At 35.4% G+C, this 18,254-nt stretch overlaps 1 protein-coding gene across 13 annotated transcripts in view; it reads left to right on the top strand.

Moving 5' to 3' along the window:
• Window positions 1–17,184, top strand: part of LOC128695158 (epidermal growth factor receptor kinase substrate 8-like) — a 175,156-nt gene extending 157,972 nt beyond the window's left edge. For 12 of the 13 annotated variants that reach the window (XM_070091323.1, XM_070091318.1, XM_070091321.1 and 9 more), the window contains 5 exons: window positions 8,697–8,882; window positions 10,267–10,435; window positions 13,089–13,224; window positions 14,831–15,110; window positions 15,665–17,184. In XM_070091323.1, the coding sequence (XP_069947424.1) occupies window positions 8,697–8,882; window positions 10,267–10,435; window positions 13,089–13,224; window positions 14,831–15,110; window positions 15,665–15,786 (893 nt within the window). In that variant the 3' untranslated portion in view covers window positions 15,787–17,184. The remainder of the gene's footprint in view (window positions 1–8,696; window positions 8,883–10,266; window positions 10,436–13,088; window positions 13,225–14,830; window positions 15,111–15,664) is intronic. The other variant, XM_070091328.1, reaches the window with a different exon arrangement.
• The last annotated feature ends 1,070 nt before the right edge of the window (window positions 17,185–18,254 follow it).

Below are 18,254 nucleotides of genomic sequence, written 5' to 3'. Positions count from 1 at the left end.
AAGTGGAGATGATGAGCATGAAAAGCAATACAGTGTCATAGTTTGTTACTATTATCCTCACTGGAAAAAAAAGTTGAATGGAAACAAATTTTGTGAAAGCACAGTACTGTACTGGATAAATTCTCTCTGCTCTCTTTCTCTCCTCTACCCTCCCCCTCCCTCCCTTCTGACCCTCACTCCCCTACCCCTCTTTCTCTTGCTTGTTTTACTCTTCCTTCCCTTCTTTCCCCACCTCCTTTCTGTATAGATGTCCAGGTCATGTTTTCAGAATACTTTTTGTAAATTAAATGAGATTATTGGATATTGACAAACTATGCCAAAATAAGAGATAAACAATTTATTGTATTTTCATTGCTTTCTGTCTAGTTTTGAATACATTATAGCATAACTAATGTCACTCCTCATTTGCTCTTCAAGCACTAAGACTCTACTGCTTATTTGCTCATTGAAGAATCAGGCAATTAATTAGTTTTAAAGATTGTTGGTTTCATGTCATCTGCAAATTACTAATCGAGGATACTTTAATCTCTCCTATAGTGATTTAACTCCCAGCCTACATTACTGAGATACTGAGAAGTATAAGCCTCCTGGTGTGTGTGAGAAGATGCCAAATAGCTGGGCACAAGGAGAACTCTGGTTTTCCAAGTGTGATTAGAAAAACTCACTTGGCTGGAAAAATGCACAATTGAAGGCTCCAGAAATCACACACAAGTGTGAATAGCACATAGACTTGCATCAGAAGAGATTTATTAAAGATTGTTATTGGGATAACATGGGGTACATGCAAACCATCATAAATTCTATTTAATCAAAACTCCTTTACTGGCCTCCACGTTGTGTATCACACTTTTTTTGTCGAGGTTGGGTTTAAGGGCCGTATTGGCCCGAGGTGCCAGCAGTGGTCCAGCACCCTTGTATGAGCTAAATCCTTGAAGACATTCCATTGAGGTTCAGCTGCATTACTTTCCTTAAATGGTTACAATCACTTAATTATTAGGCACTTTGCAGCATGCATCATGCTTCATATGCTCCCTTTGGTCACTGAAGGAGAGAAAGCAATACTGAACGCAAGAAGATTGTCCTGTTATGTGCCCATAGTGTTGCATTGTTTGCTGACTAGAGCACAGCAGTATATAAAAATGTTAAGTCAGAAATAGACATTACTTGAGAACATTTTGCATGTACTGTATTATAGAAACTTAAATCTTTTCTAATGCACGCGCACACACACGACTAGCTGCTAATAAAGGCAAAGTAACCATACTGATGATCAGTGGTGGACCTACATTTTTGGAGCCCTGAAGCCTGAACTGTCATGGGACCCCTTCACAGCTTCTCATACAGTGGACTCAGAATATTTAAGCAGTGTGAATTAAAGTTGTTTCTGGGGCCCCCTCCAGGATTAGGGGCCCTGAAGCTTATGCTTCATTAGATTCATAGTAGATCCGTCCCTGCTGATGACTTTCCATTTATTAACAACTAGACCTTTGTGTGTTAGATATGATCCTAATTTTATTGTTAATGACCCTTTAGAGACCATATAAAGAGGCAGTCAATTAGTTATTGCCTTTAGTCCTAAGATAGGCTCAAGTTTGCCCGAAATGCTCTGCATACCAATGGGCTTTCTGTATGCATACCTAAAAGTCGCCCACCTCTATACAAACATTGTACATTGAAATAAAGATTATGATTAAGGCTTTACTGGCAAAATTTATATCAAATTGCAGTACCTTTTTTTTTTTTTTATTCCATATCTCTTGTCATGTGTCCTTTTTGATATTAGTTTATAGATACTGTAGTGTTGAAAGTTAGTGAGGCAGGGGCAGCATTTGTTTTTGGATAGTTTTATTATATTTTGCAATATTGTCTTAATTTAAAATTCATAATGCAATATATAATTTCCAAAGTATGTTCAGTTAAATTCTTCTTTAACAACCTATGCCATAGTATGCTTGCATAGAAATCAACACTGTACAACCCAGTTTTTATGTGATGCTATAACATCACTTGTCGCAAATTTTGAAGTTCATAATCAGATTTGTGAATTGGATAAGTGAAACCAGGCACTTGATGAAATGTTAATTATAGACTCAGATATTAATGAAAACGTGATGAATCTCATAGTGAGATACATACCATCATTCACACTATCACGGTCTTGCCAGAGGCACACAGATATGACAGTTTAGATATCCCTAAAAACAGTAAATATCCCAAACCCCTCCTTTTGAGTGTAGGCACTGTTCTTCCCATCTCCAGGACTCTGCGAATTCAGAAGCTGCGTGAAATAAGTAGATTTTTATTTTATTAATGACTTAGGCTAAGGCTAAATAAAGTTAACTAGAATGATTTAATTATGTATATATTTTTTTTAAATAGGTTCCTTGCAAGTTTACTGGAATAAGTTAAAGGAAATGTTATAATTTCACATTAGGAATCTTGGTCAATGTGTGTGTTCTTAAAAGTCGCCCTGCTTCAGTGGGAGACAGATGCTGTGGTAAAAACAAAAATTTACCCAGTCATAATATAAATTTTGGTAAAGTATATATAACTGTAAATTGTGATTTCTGTACATCATTTAACCAAACCAATCTATTGAATAATGTTTGCATTACCAGGCAGTTAAAAAAAAATCTTGCCTTGCATGGTAATATGGCATTCTTGCCATTTAGAGCAAGGAATGAGTACATAGGTACATAGCAAGTTGTTATTGTGGCATTGTTTTCATTATGTAGAGTTTAATGGTCATGACTTGAAGATCATCTACATAGACCAGTATAATAATAATAATAATATATAATATATAATATATAATAATATATAATATAATAATATATAATATATAGGTAGTAGGTTGGTAGACAGCAACCACCCAGGGAGGTACTACCGTCCTGCCAAGTGAGTGTAAAACGAAAGCCTGTAATTGTTTTACATGATGGTAGGATTGCTGATGTCTTTTGTCTGTCTCATAAATATGCAAGATTACAGGCATGTCTTGCTACTTCTACTTTACACTTAGGTCACACTACACATACATATACACATTTATTCATACACACTCATCTGAGTTTTCTTTGATTTTATCTTAATAGTTCTTGGTCTTATTAATTTTCCTTTTATATCCATGGGGAAGTGGAATAAGAATCTTTCCTCCGTAAGCCATGCGTGTTGTAAAAGTCAACTAAAATGCCGGGAACAATGGGCTAGTAACCCCTTTTCCTGTAAAGATTACTAAAAAGAATAAGAAGAAGAAAATTGTCAAAGTGGGAAGTCTGAATGTGCGTGGATGTTGTGCAGATGATAAGAAAGAGATGATTGTGGATGTTATGAATGAGAAGCTGGATGTCCTGGCTTTAAGTGAAACAAAGCTGAAGGGGGTGGGAGAGTTTCAATGGAGAGGAATAAATGGGATTAGGTCAGGGGTTTCAAATAGAGTTAGAGCTAAAGAAGGAGTAGCAATAATGTTGAAGGATAAGCTATGGCAGGAAAAGAGGGACTATAAATGTATTAATTCAAGGATTATGTGGAGTAAAATAAAGATTGGATGTGAAAAGTGGGTTATAATAAGCGTGTATGCACCTGGAGAAGAGAGAAGTGTAGAGGAGAGAGAGAGATTTTGGGAAATGTTGAGTGAATGCGTGGGGAGTTTTGAATCAAGTGTGAGAGTAATGGTGGTTGGGGATTTCAATGCTAAAGTGGGTAAAAATGTTATGGAGGGAGTAGTAGGTAAATTTGGGGTGCCAGGGGTAAATGTAAATGGGGAGCCTTTAATTGAGCTATGTGTAGAAAGAAATTTGGTAATAAGTAATACATATTTTATGAAAAAGAGGATAAATAAATATACAAGGTATGATGTAGCACGTAATGAAAGTAGTTTATTAGATTATGTATTGGTGGATAAAAGGTTGATGGGTAGGCTCCAGGATGTACATGTTTATAGAGGGGCAACTGATATATCGGATCATTATTTAGTTGTAGCTACAGTTAGAGTAAGAGGTAGATGGGAAAAGAGGAAGGTGGCAACAACAAGTAAGAGGGAGGTGAAAGTGTATAAACTAAGGGAGGAGGAAGTTCGGGCGAGATATAAGCGACTATTGGCAGAAAGGTGGGATAGTGCAAAGATGAGTAATGGGGGGGTTGAAGAGGGTTGGAATAGTTTTAAAAATGCAGTATTAGAATGTGGGGCAGAAGTTTGTGGTTATAGGAGGGTGTGTGCAGGAGGAAAGAGGAGTGATTGGTGGAATGATGAAGTAAAGGGTGTGATAAAAGAGAAAAAGGTAGCTTATGAGAGGTTTTTACAAAGCAGAAGTGTTATAAGAAGAGCAGAATATATGGAGAGTAAAAGAAAGGTAAAGAGAGTGGTGAGAGAGTGCAAAAGGAGAGCAGATGATAGAGTGGGAGAGGCACTGTCAAGAAATTTTAATGAAAATAAGAAAAAATTTTGGAGTGAGTTAAACAAGTTAAGAAAGCCAAGGGAAAATATGGATTTGTCAGTTAAAAACAGAGTAGGGGAGTTAGTAGATGGGGAGATGGAGGTATTAGGTAGATGGCGAGAATATTTTGAGGAACTTTTAAATGTTAAGGAAGAAACAGAGGCAGTAATTTCATGCACTGGTCAGGGAGGTATACCATCTTTTAGGAGTGAAGAAGAGCAGAATGTAAGTGTGGGGGAGGTACGTGAGGCATTACGTAAAATGAAAGGGGGTAAAGCAGCTGGTACTGATGGGATCATGACAGAAATGTTAAAAGCAGGGGGGGATATAGTGTTGGAGTGGTTGGTACTTTTGTTCAATAAATGTATGAAAGAGGGGAAGGTACCTAGGGATTGGCGGAGAGCATGTATAGTCCCTTTATATAAAGGGAAAGGGGACAAAAGAGACTGTAAAAATTATAGAGGAATAAGCTTACTGAGTATACCAGGAAAAGTGTACGGTAGGGTTATAATTGAAAGAATTAGAGGTAAGACAGAATGTAGGATTGCGGATGAGCAAGGAGGTTTCAGAGTGGGTAGGGGATGTGTAGATCAAGTGTTTACATTGAAGCATATATGTGAACAGTATTTAGATAAAGGTAGGGAAGTTTTTATTGCATTTATGGATTTAGAAAAGGCATATGATAGAGTGGATAGAGGAGCAATGTGGCAGATGTTGCAAGTATATGGAATAGGTGGTAAGTTATTAAATGCTGTAAAGAGTTTTTATGAAGATAGTGAGGCTCAGGTTAGGGTGTGTAGAAGAGAGGGAGACTATTTCCCGGTAAAAGTAGGTCTTAGACAGGGATGTGTAATGTCACCATGGTTGTTTAATATATTTATAGATGGGGTTGTTAAGGAAGTAAATGCTAGGGTGTTTGGGAGAGGGGTGGGATTAAATTATGGGGAATCAAATTCAAAATGGGAATTGACACAGTTACTTTTTGCTGATGATACTGTGCTTATGGGAGATTCTAAAGAAAAATTGCAAAGGTTAGTGGATGAGTTTGGGAATGTGTGTAAAGGTAGAAAGTTGAAAGTGAACATAGAAAAGAGTAAGGTGATGAGGGTGTCAAATGATTTAGATAAAGAAAAATTGGATATCAAATTGGGGAGGAGGAGTATGGAAGAAGTGAATGTTTTCAGATACTTGGGAGTTGACGTGTCAGCGGATGGATTTATGAAGGATGAGGTTAATCATAGAATTGATGAGGGAAAAAAGGTGAGTGGTGCGTTGAGGTATATGTGGAGTCAAAAAACGTTATCTATGGAGGCAAAGAAGGGAATGTATGAAAGTATAGTAGTACCAACACTCTTATATGGGTGTGAAGCTTGGGTGGTAAATGCAGCAGCGAGGAGACGGTTGGAGGCAGTGGAGATGTCCTGTTTAAGGGCAATGTGTGGTGTAAATATTATGCAGAAAATTCGGAGTGTGGAAATTAGGAGAAGGTGTGGAGTTAATAAAAGTATTAGTCAGAGGGCAGAAGAGGGGTTGTTGAGGTGGTTTGGTCATTTAGAGAGAATGGATCAAAGTAGAATGACATGGAAAGCATATAAATCTATAGGGGAAGGAAGGCGGGGTAGGGGTCGTCCTCGAAAGGGTTGGAGAGAGGGGGTAAAGGAGGTTTTGTGGGTAAGGGGCTTGGACTTCCAGCAAGCGTGCATGAGCGTGTTAGATAGGAGTGAATGGAGACGAATGGTACTTGGGACCTGACGATCTGTTGGAGTGTGAGCAGGGTAATATTTAGTGAAGGGATTCAGGGAAACCGGTTATTTTCATATAGTCGGACTTGAGTCCTGGAAATGGGAAGTACAATGCCTGCACTTTAAAGGAGGGGTTTGGGATATTGGCAGTTTGGAGGGATATGTTGTGTATCTTTATATGTGTATGCTTCTAGACTGTTGTATTCTGAGCACCTCTGCAAAAACAGTGATAATGTGCGAGTGTGGTGAAAGTGTTGAATGATGATGAAAGTATTTTCTTCTTGGGGATTTTCTTTCTTTTTTGGGTCACCCTGCCTCGGTGGGAGACGGCCGACTTGTTGAAAAAAAAAAAAAAAAAAAAAAAATAATAATAATAATAATAATAATATCTTTATTTACTACAAGTACATGTACATGGTATACAGGCCTAGCTGACATCAGTAACATACTACTATATAGAATTCCCCTTATGCTGAGCATTTCGGGCACATTAGGTCAGTGTCCCAGGATGCGACCCACACCAGTAGACTAATGCATAGGTACCCATTTTACTGATGGGGAACATAAGCAACAGGTGGAAAGAAACACGCCCAATGTTTCTACTCTGGCTGGGAATCGAACCCAGGACCTCGCCATGTGAAACAAGAGCTTTAACCCTTTGACTGTTTCAGGCCCCTTTCTGAAACTGTCATTCTATGTCGCCAAATATTCGAAAAAAAAATTATTTTTTCTTATGAAATGATAGAGAATCTTTTCCCGATGGTAATGACACCAAAAGTTCGAAATTTGGTCGAAAACTCATGGAATTACGCTCCTGCGAAGTTAGCGGAATCGGCGACATATGTGTATCGGAGATTTTGCCGACTTTGAGCCATGTTTTCAGCCAATTTCGTTGTTCCAGTTGACCAAACTCATAGCTATTTCTTTAGAACTCCATTTTATCTATCAGCCGAGTACAAGAAACCGCCCGTTTACCAATTTGAACTACCCAATTTCGTGGTCAGAAATTGGCAATTTGGCCAGTTTCAAGCAAATTAAAAAAGATGCCAATTTCAAAATAGGGTCCAGAATAAACAAGGTAGACATTCTTGGCACTAAAATAGCATATCCTCTGTTCATTAGTCACATCTCTAGGCCCCTCTTATATTATTATTGCTTTCTATTTTGATTTTTTATTCATACAAAAAAATACAAAATTTACTGTTATGCAGACTAACTGCATTATTGTAAAAATGATATAAATAATATCCGTGCACTAGTGAAAGAATATTAGACTCCCCAGTTGACATGTATTGGACGTGTGGTGTGATTTGTTTACTCCTGAACATTGGTAAAAATCGAACATTTCCGCTAATTTGAGCTCAGTTTCAAGGTCGTTTTCATCATCAAAGTAATGAAAATCATCTCTATTTCTGTAATATGTTTATCATTTTATCACCTAAGACCATGAAAACGCGAATACAACGATAAATACTATATGAAAATACACCTCAAAGTCGGCGTTTTATTCCAAAAAAACGATCGTTTTTTTTTTGTCTCATTATGCAATGTGTGCTGCAGGATTTTTTTTATGTGGTGCACACTGACCACACAGACCCATTCTCTCACATGTGGGCCTACCAGCTTTCTCCTGCTTGATTTGAAGCCGCTAAAATTATTGAGTATATATACGTCAGAAATATTGGCTCGTAAGACGTATTTATACGTCGAAAACAGTCAACCAGCAGGTCACCAGAGCTCCCGTTTTGTCTTCGTTACTCTTGGCTTCACGGCTTTGTGTCTAATGAATAAGTGCTATTCTTTTTTTTTTCCATTTTGTTCTTCATTCTTTAAAGGTGAATTACAGTATTCACCTGTAAAATGGTGTTTGAGCGATCATGCATTATAGAAAATGACATAGGTTGGAAGTAGAATGCAGGTTGGAAATAAGCATAGTAGCTAATTTACATGTAGACATAGGCTCTCATAACCCCTTCCAATACCACAAAGCTCCTGCAGTTTTTGAATGGGAATCGAGTGAGGACCTCCTCATGAGCTGCGCACACGGTGAGTAGAGTATTTTTTATTTCATATAGAATTATTGCAACAGTTTATGAAACCACTTACATATTTTAGTCCCAGAGCAAACTTTGAAAACTAAGTCAATGCTGCCCTTCATATTTGATGTTTTGTATGTTTTGATTTGGAAATTTATTATTACACAGCTTTAAGTATGTTATGATTCAGAGGAAGTAAGTGTTGCTCTTGGAAATTATGTATTTGGAGTCATAACTATATAAAATAAATATTTTTTTTAACACATCGGCTTCAGTGTCACAACTTGTCTTGCTTGAATATTTGTTTCCTTCCTGTCTTCACTTGTTTTGTTGCTTTTTCCTTTATATCTTGTCTGTTTCTATTCTTTATGAGTAAAATTATTTAAAGTTTTAATTCCGTATAGTTCCCTATTCAGTATCCTTAAGATGTTCTCATACAAGGATGGCTTAATTACAATAATTGTTTTAATTTTCATTTGTGACAGACTATGGCAATGGTGACTCGAGCGACGATGATGATCCATCAGCACGTAAGAAGTCAAGCCCACACAAGTTAAGCAGTATCCCAGTACCCCCTCCCCCACCTCCTCCTGACTTTGCCCCTGATGAACCTGTATCACGGGTGCCTAATAAGCCTCGCCCTAAAAATGCTGATCAAATGTATGGTACCAGTAAGTGCTTCCTTTTAGTTCATAGTGAGCATCATTTCGGTGATATGCTTCGTGGCATACTATTTCTGTTAACAAAAAGCTTATCTCTGTCAATCTGGGAACTTTCCGTTTGTGAGAGGACGAGTTTAGTGCCTTCATGTAACTTTAATAATAAATCATGGGGATTTTAACATAGTCTGGTACTGGGTATCTTTCTCAAATATTTTAGTCACATTCCACTGTTAAACTTTAAAATGAATATCTTCTTTATTTAATGTTACATGCTGCTTTGGGTACCACATCACTTTCATAAGCAGAGCATTAACTACTTAATTCTCCAAGTGCTCTGTGATTTAACTTTGAATGTCATGTTGCTAAAATGTTTAAGAATTTTTTTTTTTTTAAATGGCAAAATAAAATGAAAGATTTTATTAAAGATAGTGTTTTTATTTTTTCTAAGTGTAAGTGTAGCAAATAAATGAGAGAAATGGTAATCTTCACTTCCCCTTATTTAAAAATAGCTGTCACATTCATGAGTAATAAAGGTCACCTGGTCAATTGTTTTGTTAGTTTAAATGAGAGGTGATGCTCGTTATGTCATTAGATTTTCCTGTTACACTTCATATTTATTCTTGCAATGTAGCATTTTAGATTTATTTTAGATTTCGTAAATCTAAATTAAATGAGTAATAGAAGTGTTTAATTGGTCTACAGTAGTTGTATGGTTCCCATTACAGTACGGTATTACATATGATTTGTATTTTTCTCCAAAGTTCTGTGTATTGATGTGTATGGTAAAATTTAAAAGCTTAGCTTGAAATGTGAAATTACTTAAGGTTATTTTATCTGGTGTTAACCAGAATACTAGAAATTTTCCCATGATAATCCTGCAATGCATCTACTTTCTGCTTGTTAAGGAAAACTAAATTTGTTTTTTCCAGACGTAGTACACTGTCCAGAAGCCATTTTGATAATACATATATGTACTATTGTGCAGAATTGCCATTAGAGACAACAGTGCCCTAATGGCCAACATGTATTTAGCAAATGCAGCTCTCATGGTGGAACCAAAGCAGAGTACATTGATGTCTGTCTAATTTTAGAATGGATATTTGTGGTTTAGGTGCCTTGAATGAATTTGAAGGAAACTTGAGGCCATTAACAGTTTTCTGGATTTTTTTTCTAAATGTAATTTGATGCATAGACATGTAAAGATACATGAGAGTTAAGACTTGTAGGAATACTCACTAATACTGCATCGCTGCTGAGAGAATTTAGTAAATATCTATTATATTTTGTTGGGTAACTGGAATGTGAATATTTATATAATTAAAAAAAAAAAAAAAATTCAGAAAATTACAGCCAAACTAAATAAATTTTGTAACATTTTATTTTTCATCTTCAGCGAAATCAACGGCAGATTTAATGAATGCAGAACTAAAATTGGTGCTGGAATCCTTCCGGCGTCAGAGACCTCATCTAGACATAGTGAAAACACCCGATGTATACATTAATCAGGGGTCTACACCCAGTGAAGTTCAGTCATGGCTTAAAATGAAAGGATTCTCTAAAAGGTAATATTCTTTTAATTTTGCAATTGAGCTACAGTAAATGGTCGATCAACATGAAATTACGTTTCTGAAAGAGGCACGTAATTAAAGTGTAAAATGAACTAAAGAACGGGGGAAAAAAAAATAGGGTTACGTTTTCCGTAGCCCTAAAAATGAAATTTATTACTTGTCAAGACTCAAAAACAGGTTTATTTCTTACATTGTAATTGTTGCTTGTTAATTTAGAAATGATGAGAGGGTTGATGCAACTCTATACATGTACACACTCTTCACTTAGCGACCTACTCATTTACCAATGACTTGGACTTACGACAGGCTCTCTGACCAGTATTCATACCTAAATGATGTATATTATAGCTGATCTCCTCAATTCTGTTATTACAATATACAGTACACTACTGTATAAACATTTAGAATTATACTAAAAATGTTATAAATGGTGCAAGGGTGACATTAAAGCAATATCAAAGATGGTTGATATAAACCCACTACCATTATAATGTGCTTCTCGTTTAGTGACTAATTCATTTACCAACATGGTCTTAGGAACAGAACTCCATCGTTAAGTGAGGAGAGGCTGTACTTGTATTTTTTAAGGATGTGAGATCAACAATAGCATATATGAATTTGAAATGAGGATACTTTGACTGGATTAGAACTTTAAACAAGTGTTGAAAACATTCTTGACATTAATGTAGACAAGCTGAATGAGGTGTGATGAGGGTATAATATACTTCTGGCTTGCCATCTTGCTATTAGTAGATTATCAAAATCCAAATTTTACAGTTTTCAATATTTAGTGTATCTTTACAACAGTATGATGTTTAAAACATACTACATTGTTATCTTGGACTGTTAACCCTTTGTGTCGCAACCTCTGCTTGCAAACTTGCTTGCAGGGTCAAAGAATTTAAAAAAAAAATTTATTGTATGAAATGACAGAGGTAATGAAACCAAAAGTACAAAATTTGATGGAAAATTTATGGAATTATGCTCTTGCAGAGTCAGTGGTCTGTGTTATTTACACATCGGCAATTTCACCCACTTTACGCTCTATTTTTAACCAATTCCACTGTTTCAGTTGACCAAACTTGTAGCTATTTCGCTAGTATTCCTCCTACTCTATCGAATGAGTACAAGAAACTGCCCATTTACCTATTTCAACTACCCAATGAAGTGATCAGAAATTGGTAATTTGGCTAATTTCACACAATTCAACAATTGCCAATGTGAAAATAGGGTTCAGAATAAACAGTGTACACATTCCTGGCACTAAATAAGCATTTCCTCAAAAATCAAAATAAAAGTGAAAATTTTGTTTCTTTGCCAAGGTTACAATGTGTGTGTTTACTTTTCATAATTTGATTGGTACAAAGAAAGCCACTATCATGCTGAAGCATTTTGGGCAGACTTAACACCTATAAAGATATTATCTCCTTTATAGTGTGTTAATAAGGTATTAAAAGGATCACAATGGAAACAAGTCGCTGACTTTTTTCGGGTTATCCTAGGTTCTCTACACACATGCTGCTATGTATGATATGTAATTATATTTGTGTATACCTGAATAAACTTACCTACCCTAGTCACATCTACAGGCCCCTCTTATATTATGCTTCCTTTATATTTTGAATTTTTATTCACACGCAAAAAAGAAAATTTACTTGTATGCATTATTGTAATAATTGTATAAATGTCGGTGCCTAGATATGAGAGAATGGGTCTATGGGGTAAGTGAGCACCATAAAGAAAAAAATCCTGCAGCACAGTATATAATGAGAAAAAACTGCAACCATGTTTTTGGTGTAAAACAGTGACTTTGCAGTGTATTTTCACATGGTTTTATGGTTGTATTCTTGATTAAAATTTGATAGAATTGAAGATATGTTACAGAAATAGAGATGATTTTGATTAGTTTCAGGACAGAGTAGCTTGAAATTAAGCTCAAAGTAGCAGAAATGTTCGATTTTTCCCAATATTCCAGAGTACAAGAGTACACATTTGTTCAATATATGTCCAAATGGCCAATCGAATATGCCTAATGCAGTCTAATATGCTTAATGCATATTAGACTGGCCATTTGGACATGTATTGAACAAATGTGTACTCTGGAATATTGGGAAAAATCAAACATTTCTGCTACTTTGAGCTCAATTTCAAGCTACTCTGTCCTGAAACTAATCAAAATCATCTCTATTTCTGTAACATATCTTCAATTCTATTAAATTTTAATCGAGAATACAATCGTAAAACCATGTGAAAATACACTGCAAAGTCACTGTTTTACACCAAAAACATGGTCGCAGTTTTTTTTTTTCTCATTATATACTGTGTGCTGCAGGATTCTTTTTTATATGGTGCTCACTTGCCCCATAGACCCATTCTCTCATATCTAGGCCCAAATTTACCAGTCACGGCTTATCTGAGCGAGCTGAGCTCATGGCATCATACTACAGAACCAACACTGGCTTCAAAGCTGTGATATAATGGGATCAACACTGAAAGGGTTAAGAAACAAGGTATAAAATTATTTTGGCTTTCTAGGAAATTATAAATTTTTGGTTACTTAGACATAAATTTAAGGAAAAAGGCTGTAGCTTGTAAGATATTTGCTTGGCAGTATTTTTTAGTTATGCAAATGTCATATCTTCTGCAGAATCTTGAAGCAGTTTGAGGGTGTTGATGGTGGAAAATTATTTGCTCTGGAAAAGAAAAAGCTGGAGGAATTTTGCGGTGTTGCAGAAGGTGCGCGTTTAGCATCTCAGATCACCGTTCAGCGCAACGTATCAGGGGTAAGGTTTCCTGAAGTACCGAATACTGCTGTGCAGTATAATATTTAGAAACCTGTACAGTACAGTGAACTGTCAAATAAACTTTAATGTTAGTATGAAATGAATAAATAGGATAATCTAGGTCTCGAGTTAAAATGTAATGTTTGGGTTTAAGAGAAGTGTGAAGAAATGAGGGTAATATCTAAGCATATTGGTGAATGTTTCCATTTTGAGAGAAAAGGGGTCACCCTAATTTGAGGGGAGATGACTTGTGTTAAAAAAAAGAAGTTTCAAGTGAACGTAGAAGAGAGCTAGGTGATGAAAGGTAATGTATAAGATCTTGGCAATAATAGATTATCAGATTGGAGGGAGGGATAATCAAAGAAGTAGATGTATTTTGATATTTGGGAATGGATATGTTAGCAGATGGGTCTGTGAAAGAAGAGGTAAACTATAGAATAGAATAGGAAAAGGTGGGTGGTGCATTGAGGCAACTATAGAGATAGACCTTTATACACGGAGGAAAAAAAAGAGTAATGTACCCGGATATAGTGGTAATGACACTTATATGGGTGTGAAGCATGATTATAAATGTTTCAGTGAGTATGAGGCTTGAGGGAGCAAAAGAGGATTACTAAGAAATATAAATCTGGAGTGGAGGGATTGGGTTTGTCCCAGGAGAGGTTTGAGGGAGGGGGAAAAAGAAAGCTTAGTGCTAGGGGCCTGGACATCCAACAGACTTGGGTGAGCATGTTAGGCATGAAGGGAGGCAAGGTGATTTTTACAACTTTGTGCTGTTGGAGTGTGAGTAAGGTTTCACGTTTGAAGGGATCAAGGGAAAGTGGTTAGCCAGGCTGAAGCCTGAAGGTGGATAGTAATAGTGCCTGCACTTCTGGCACGACAGTGATTGAATAAGTAACAGTGAGTTTCTTCCTTTTTGTACACTGTACCTTGGTGGTAAATGGCTTGTTTGTTAAAAATTATACTTTATTAGAATTTAGTAACTCTATGGCAGCTGGATAATATTTTATGCTTAATCTCTCTACCACACTTTTGCTGTACATTAATCCATTAAAAAACTAATGATAGTGACTTAAAATGTAAAGTATGAGTGGTGAGCAACAGCTACCATCATGCTTGATATTATAATTGTTGCTGCTTAAAGATACAATAAGTTGAAATACAATTTAGGTAAATTCTTTGGTAATAATTCCCCATGCTCTTTATGACCATTACTGGTTAAGTGCTTCTCTCTAATTATGATGATGATGATAATTTAGGTAATTATACATGTACTGTTCATTAAAAAGAATTTGCTTGAAATGCCAATTATTTTTTAAATTATTTTTTTTCCCCCTCGGAAATATTTTACAGAAAGGTGGGTAATTTGTTTATCTATAGATGTTAATAAAAAGATGTTAAAGCAAATCCTATTATAAAGGAACTCTCATCTCAATCTATTAAAGTCTACATTATCTACTTAGCCAGCATCCCTTAATTATGATAATTTAATTTTTTAGAACTGTTAGAATCTTGTATATAGAATACTTGTGTGAAAAAATGGTTTGAAGGTGGACATGACAGTTACCTCTTGACATCCCATTGCTAGTAATGAATTTTTCCACAGTATAAAACAGCACGATCTTCTGAGCTACGGCAGATCTTGGCGAGACAGAGAAATAGAGTTGACACAGAAGACAAGATACCTAAAGCAAGTCAACAAGCAAAAGAGGAGAATGATGATGACAACGAGGAGCAGCAGCAGCAGTATCCACCACAGCTGCAGAAACAGCAACCACAGAAGCAGCAAACACAACTGCAGTCACAACCTGATAAATTGGAGAAGATAGATAAAAACTTTGAGTTCTTAAATGATTATGATAAATCGGGTTATCAGACAGATTCAGGCAAGTAGACTATGGATTTATTTTTTAAATGCATGTAGAAACTTTTAAATAGCAAGTAGAATATATATACTGTAATTGTAATACGACATGTTTCCATAGTACTGTCCAATACAGAAAACAAAATTATCTTGTAAATTTTATGAACTACGTATTTATTTCAGATTTGTACACAGATTTGTGTACTCCAGTTAGCCAGGCTTAAGTCCTGGAGGTGTGAAGTGCAGTGAATGCACTCTGAAGGAGAGGTGGGGATCTTTGCAGTTTGTAGGGGCATCTGAAATGTAGCATCTGAAAAAGAAACCCCTTTGCCATCATTCTTTGTCTTGCCAGAGGTCAAACTGCAAATATCCCTCCCTTCAGGCTGCAGGCATTGTACTCCTACTGTGCAGTGGTACAGCATTTAGGAAACATTAACTTTTCATTCTGTTCTTTATTTGATGAACAATACAACATTGTCACATTAATCTGTGTTGTAAGTGAAAGTTTGTTTTGCTTTAATGTAAATCATAATTTTATTGATTTTATTAATGAATTACTCATCTCTGTATTTACAGAATCTGAAGATGAAGCTATGGATTCTAGAGGAAATCCAGGAACAAATACACTTAAAGAACAAATAAAAAAGCAACGAAAGAAAATAATTGGTCAGTCATTTGATGATAAGGCATCGCGCTGAGGCTCTGATTTCATTACGTTAGCTTCATATGTACAATTACACACAAATATTTGTTTGCGTATGTAATGCACTCATACTATACACATGCATATACATATACACACAGTATAATGTAAAAAGGATCCATAAATGATTATTTTATTCTAGAGAATTTTTAATGAATGTCCAAATATAAATTTGTTTAATTACAAATGAGTAGTTTTCTATATACTGTTCAGTAAAAATACCTCTTGTTTTCTATCTATATACATATATATATATATATATAATGATCCACATATACAGGGTGGCACTTGCAGACAGCTTGAATTTGTTACTGGTCTTCTGTAAACTATTTTTTTTTTTTCATTAGTGTAAGGTTTTTCATAATATACTCCCATTTTTTTAAGTGACTGTCAAAATACTTTATTCATAAAAAAAAAAAAAATTTAAAGGGATTAGGGGTCATTCAACATGTGCAAATTGGCAGATATATAAATGTAGAAAGACTGGAGAAAGCCTTGCTATTGTTTGGAATTTTTGAACTCTTGTTTGGCTTGTAAAGTTGCCAAAGTGTTACTTTGATAAAGAAAATTCTATCATGAAGAAAGGTTGTGTATTTTTATATACCTTCCTTTTACAGTGTCATTTATGTAAATGAAACGTCAAAGTTGGCTACAAGTAGGTATAAAAAGATGAATTAATTAGTTTAAGAAAAAAAATTCATTGAAGCCTGAAATTAAGATTTTCATTAAGTTGATATTAATAATATAAATGTTAATGACACTGAGCTATGTTAATATTTTTACATGATTATATTGGAAATATGATAAATGGTATATGGTGGGGTTGCCAAACCACTGTAGTACAGTACTGTAAATATAGTGATAATGTACAGTAATGAAATAAAAGGAATTAAAATTCGCATGGCATGTCCATGGTTCCATCTGGTGTCTAGTATGTTTATTAAGACTGATAAATCTATGGTTTCATTTGTCTGAGGAAGACCTTTATGGGGTTAGTGCTTAGTTATGATTATTATAATCATATGAGTGATGTATAGAAGTTTATTCAAATAAATTGTAGCACTGAATGACTCTCAATGAATTTTTGTGAATACTGCAAATAATAATTCTGAAACAAGTGGCTTCCTTTCTAATAGAGCTTCATTGCAAGGTTTGAGTGCCATTTTTATTACCATACTAAGTAATATTTTGAGTCCTGAGTAATGGTTCTGTATGGACTTGATTCTGTACATTGTATATAAGTGATAATTACTGTAGTTGAATTTTACTATAATTAGGGCATTGGGTTTTCTGTACTTATAGATAGTTAATTCTCAGTAATTATCAACTGTTAGTAGTAGACACATTTTATCATTGTCATGTATCTGTATTTAATAAAAATAACTTTTCTTTATACAGTATATTATTTGTTCATTTTGGTATTCATGCATTTGCTTTTATATTTTAAAGGAAGACTAGTACTTAGAAAGCTTGGAAATGTAGACCACTTTGTTAATTCAACATTTTTATGGGCATTTACTGGATAAACCATAAACCATTCCCAAAAACTTGTGAATGCTTGTTTTAATATGCTTATACTCTTCTTGCTCTGAAAAAATGCCATAAACTTAAAATTTATGCAAATGCTCCCCACCTTTGAAACCCCTCTTCCCTCTGACATTTTTGTCAGCAACAGTTTTATTACAATGGTTATGGTTTCCCTTTAGCACTCCTCATGGCCCTTACTGACTCTGCCTCTAGCATCCATTTCACCCTTGCTGGTGCCTGATCTGGCATATTACATCTGAAGCACATCCTACCCTGCAGTGCTGTATGACCCTTGTGGGTTTAGCACTTATAATATGCAAATGTTAACTCTTCTCCACAAGGATTTGTAGTAAAAGGATGAATACCACTAGTGGGAGAAACGAGTGTACTATAACAAAAATTACAGTAAAAGATAGTTTTCTGCTGTATCGGCAAAATTTTCTGTTGAACATTAATGGAATTACCGACTTAAAAACAGCATCGCTGTGTGACCATAGTGGGTTTAGTGCTCGGTTATGATTGTAGTAATAAAAAATGGTAAGAGTGCCTGGGCACCTGTCATGCTGACAGCTGATTTTTTGTTAAATTATCTTATTTCTAGTCAAGGATAGCCCTTGTGGCTTAGTGCTTCTTTTTTTATTATAATAATTTCTAGTCAAGGAGATTTCCTTGCTGAAGTGAACAGGCTGTTCATTGGATCTCTCTGCCCTTGAATCAAATCCCAATACTCCCTCTCCTTTTGGCTTCATTAGGGGATATTTTCCCTTATTAGTGTAGCTTGTGTTGAAAGTACTGTGGGAGTTAATTATGAACACAGTTGTAGACTATTGGCCTCACACCTTGTTGCAGCACAATAACCACTTAGGAACGAGCTAAAAGGCAGCAGAGGGAATAAATAATTGTATTTCCTTCAAAATAAATTGGTATATACAATAT

Source organism: Cherax quadricarinatus, chromosome 35, assembly GCF_038502225.1.
Source record: "Cherax quadricarinatus isolate ZL_2023a chromosome 35, ASM3850222v1, whole genome shotgun sequence".
Taxonomy (NCBI): Eukaryota; Metazoa; Arthropoda; class Malacostraca; order Decapoda; family Parastacidae; genus Cherax; species Cherax quadricarinatus.
The sequence above is the reverse complement of the archived record's forward strand: the minus strand, read 5'-3'. Positions and strand labels throughout refer to the sequence as shown.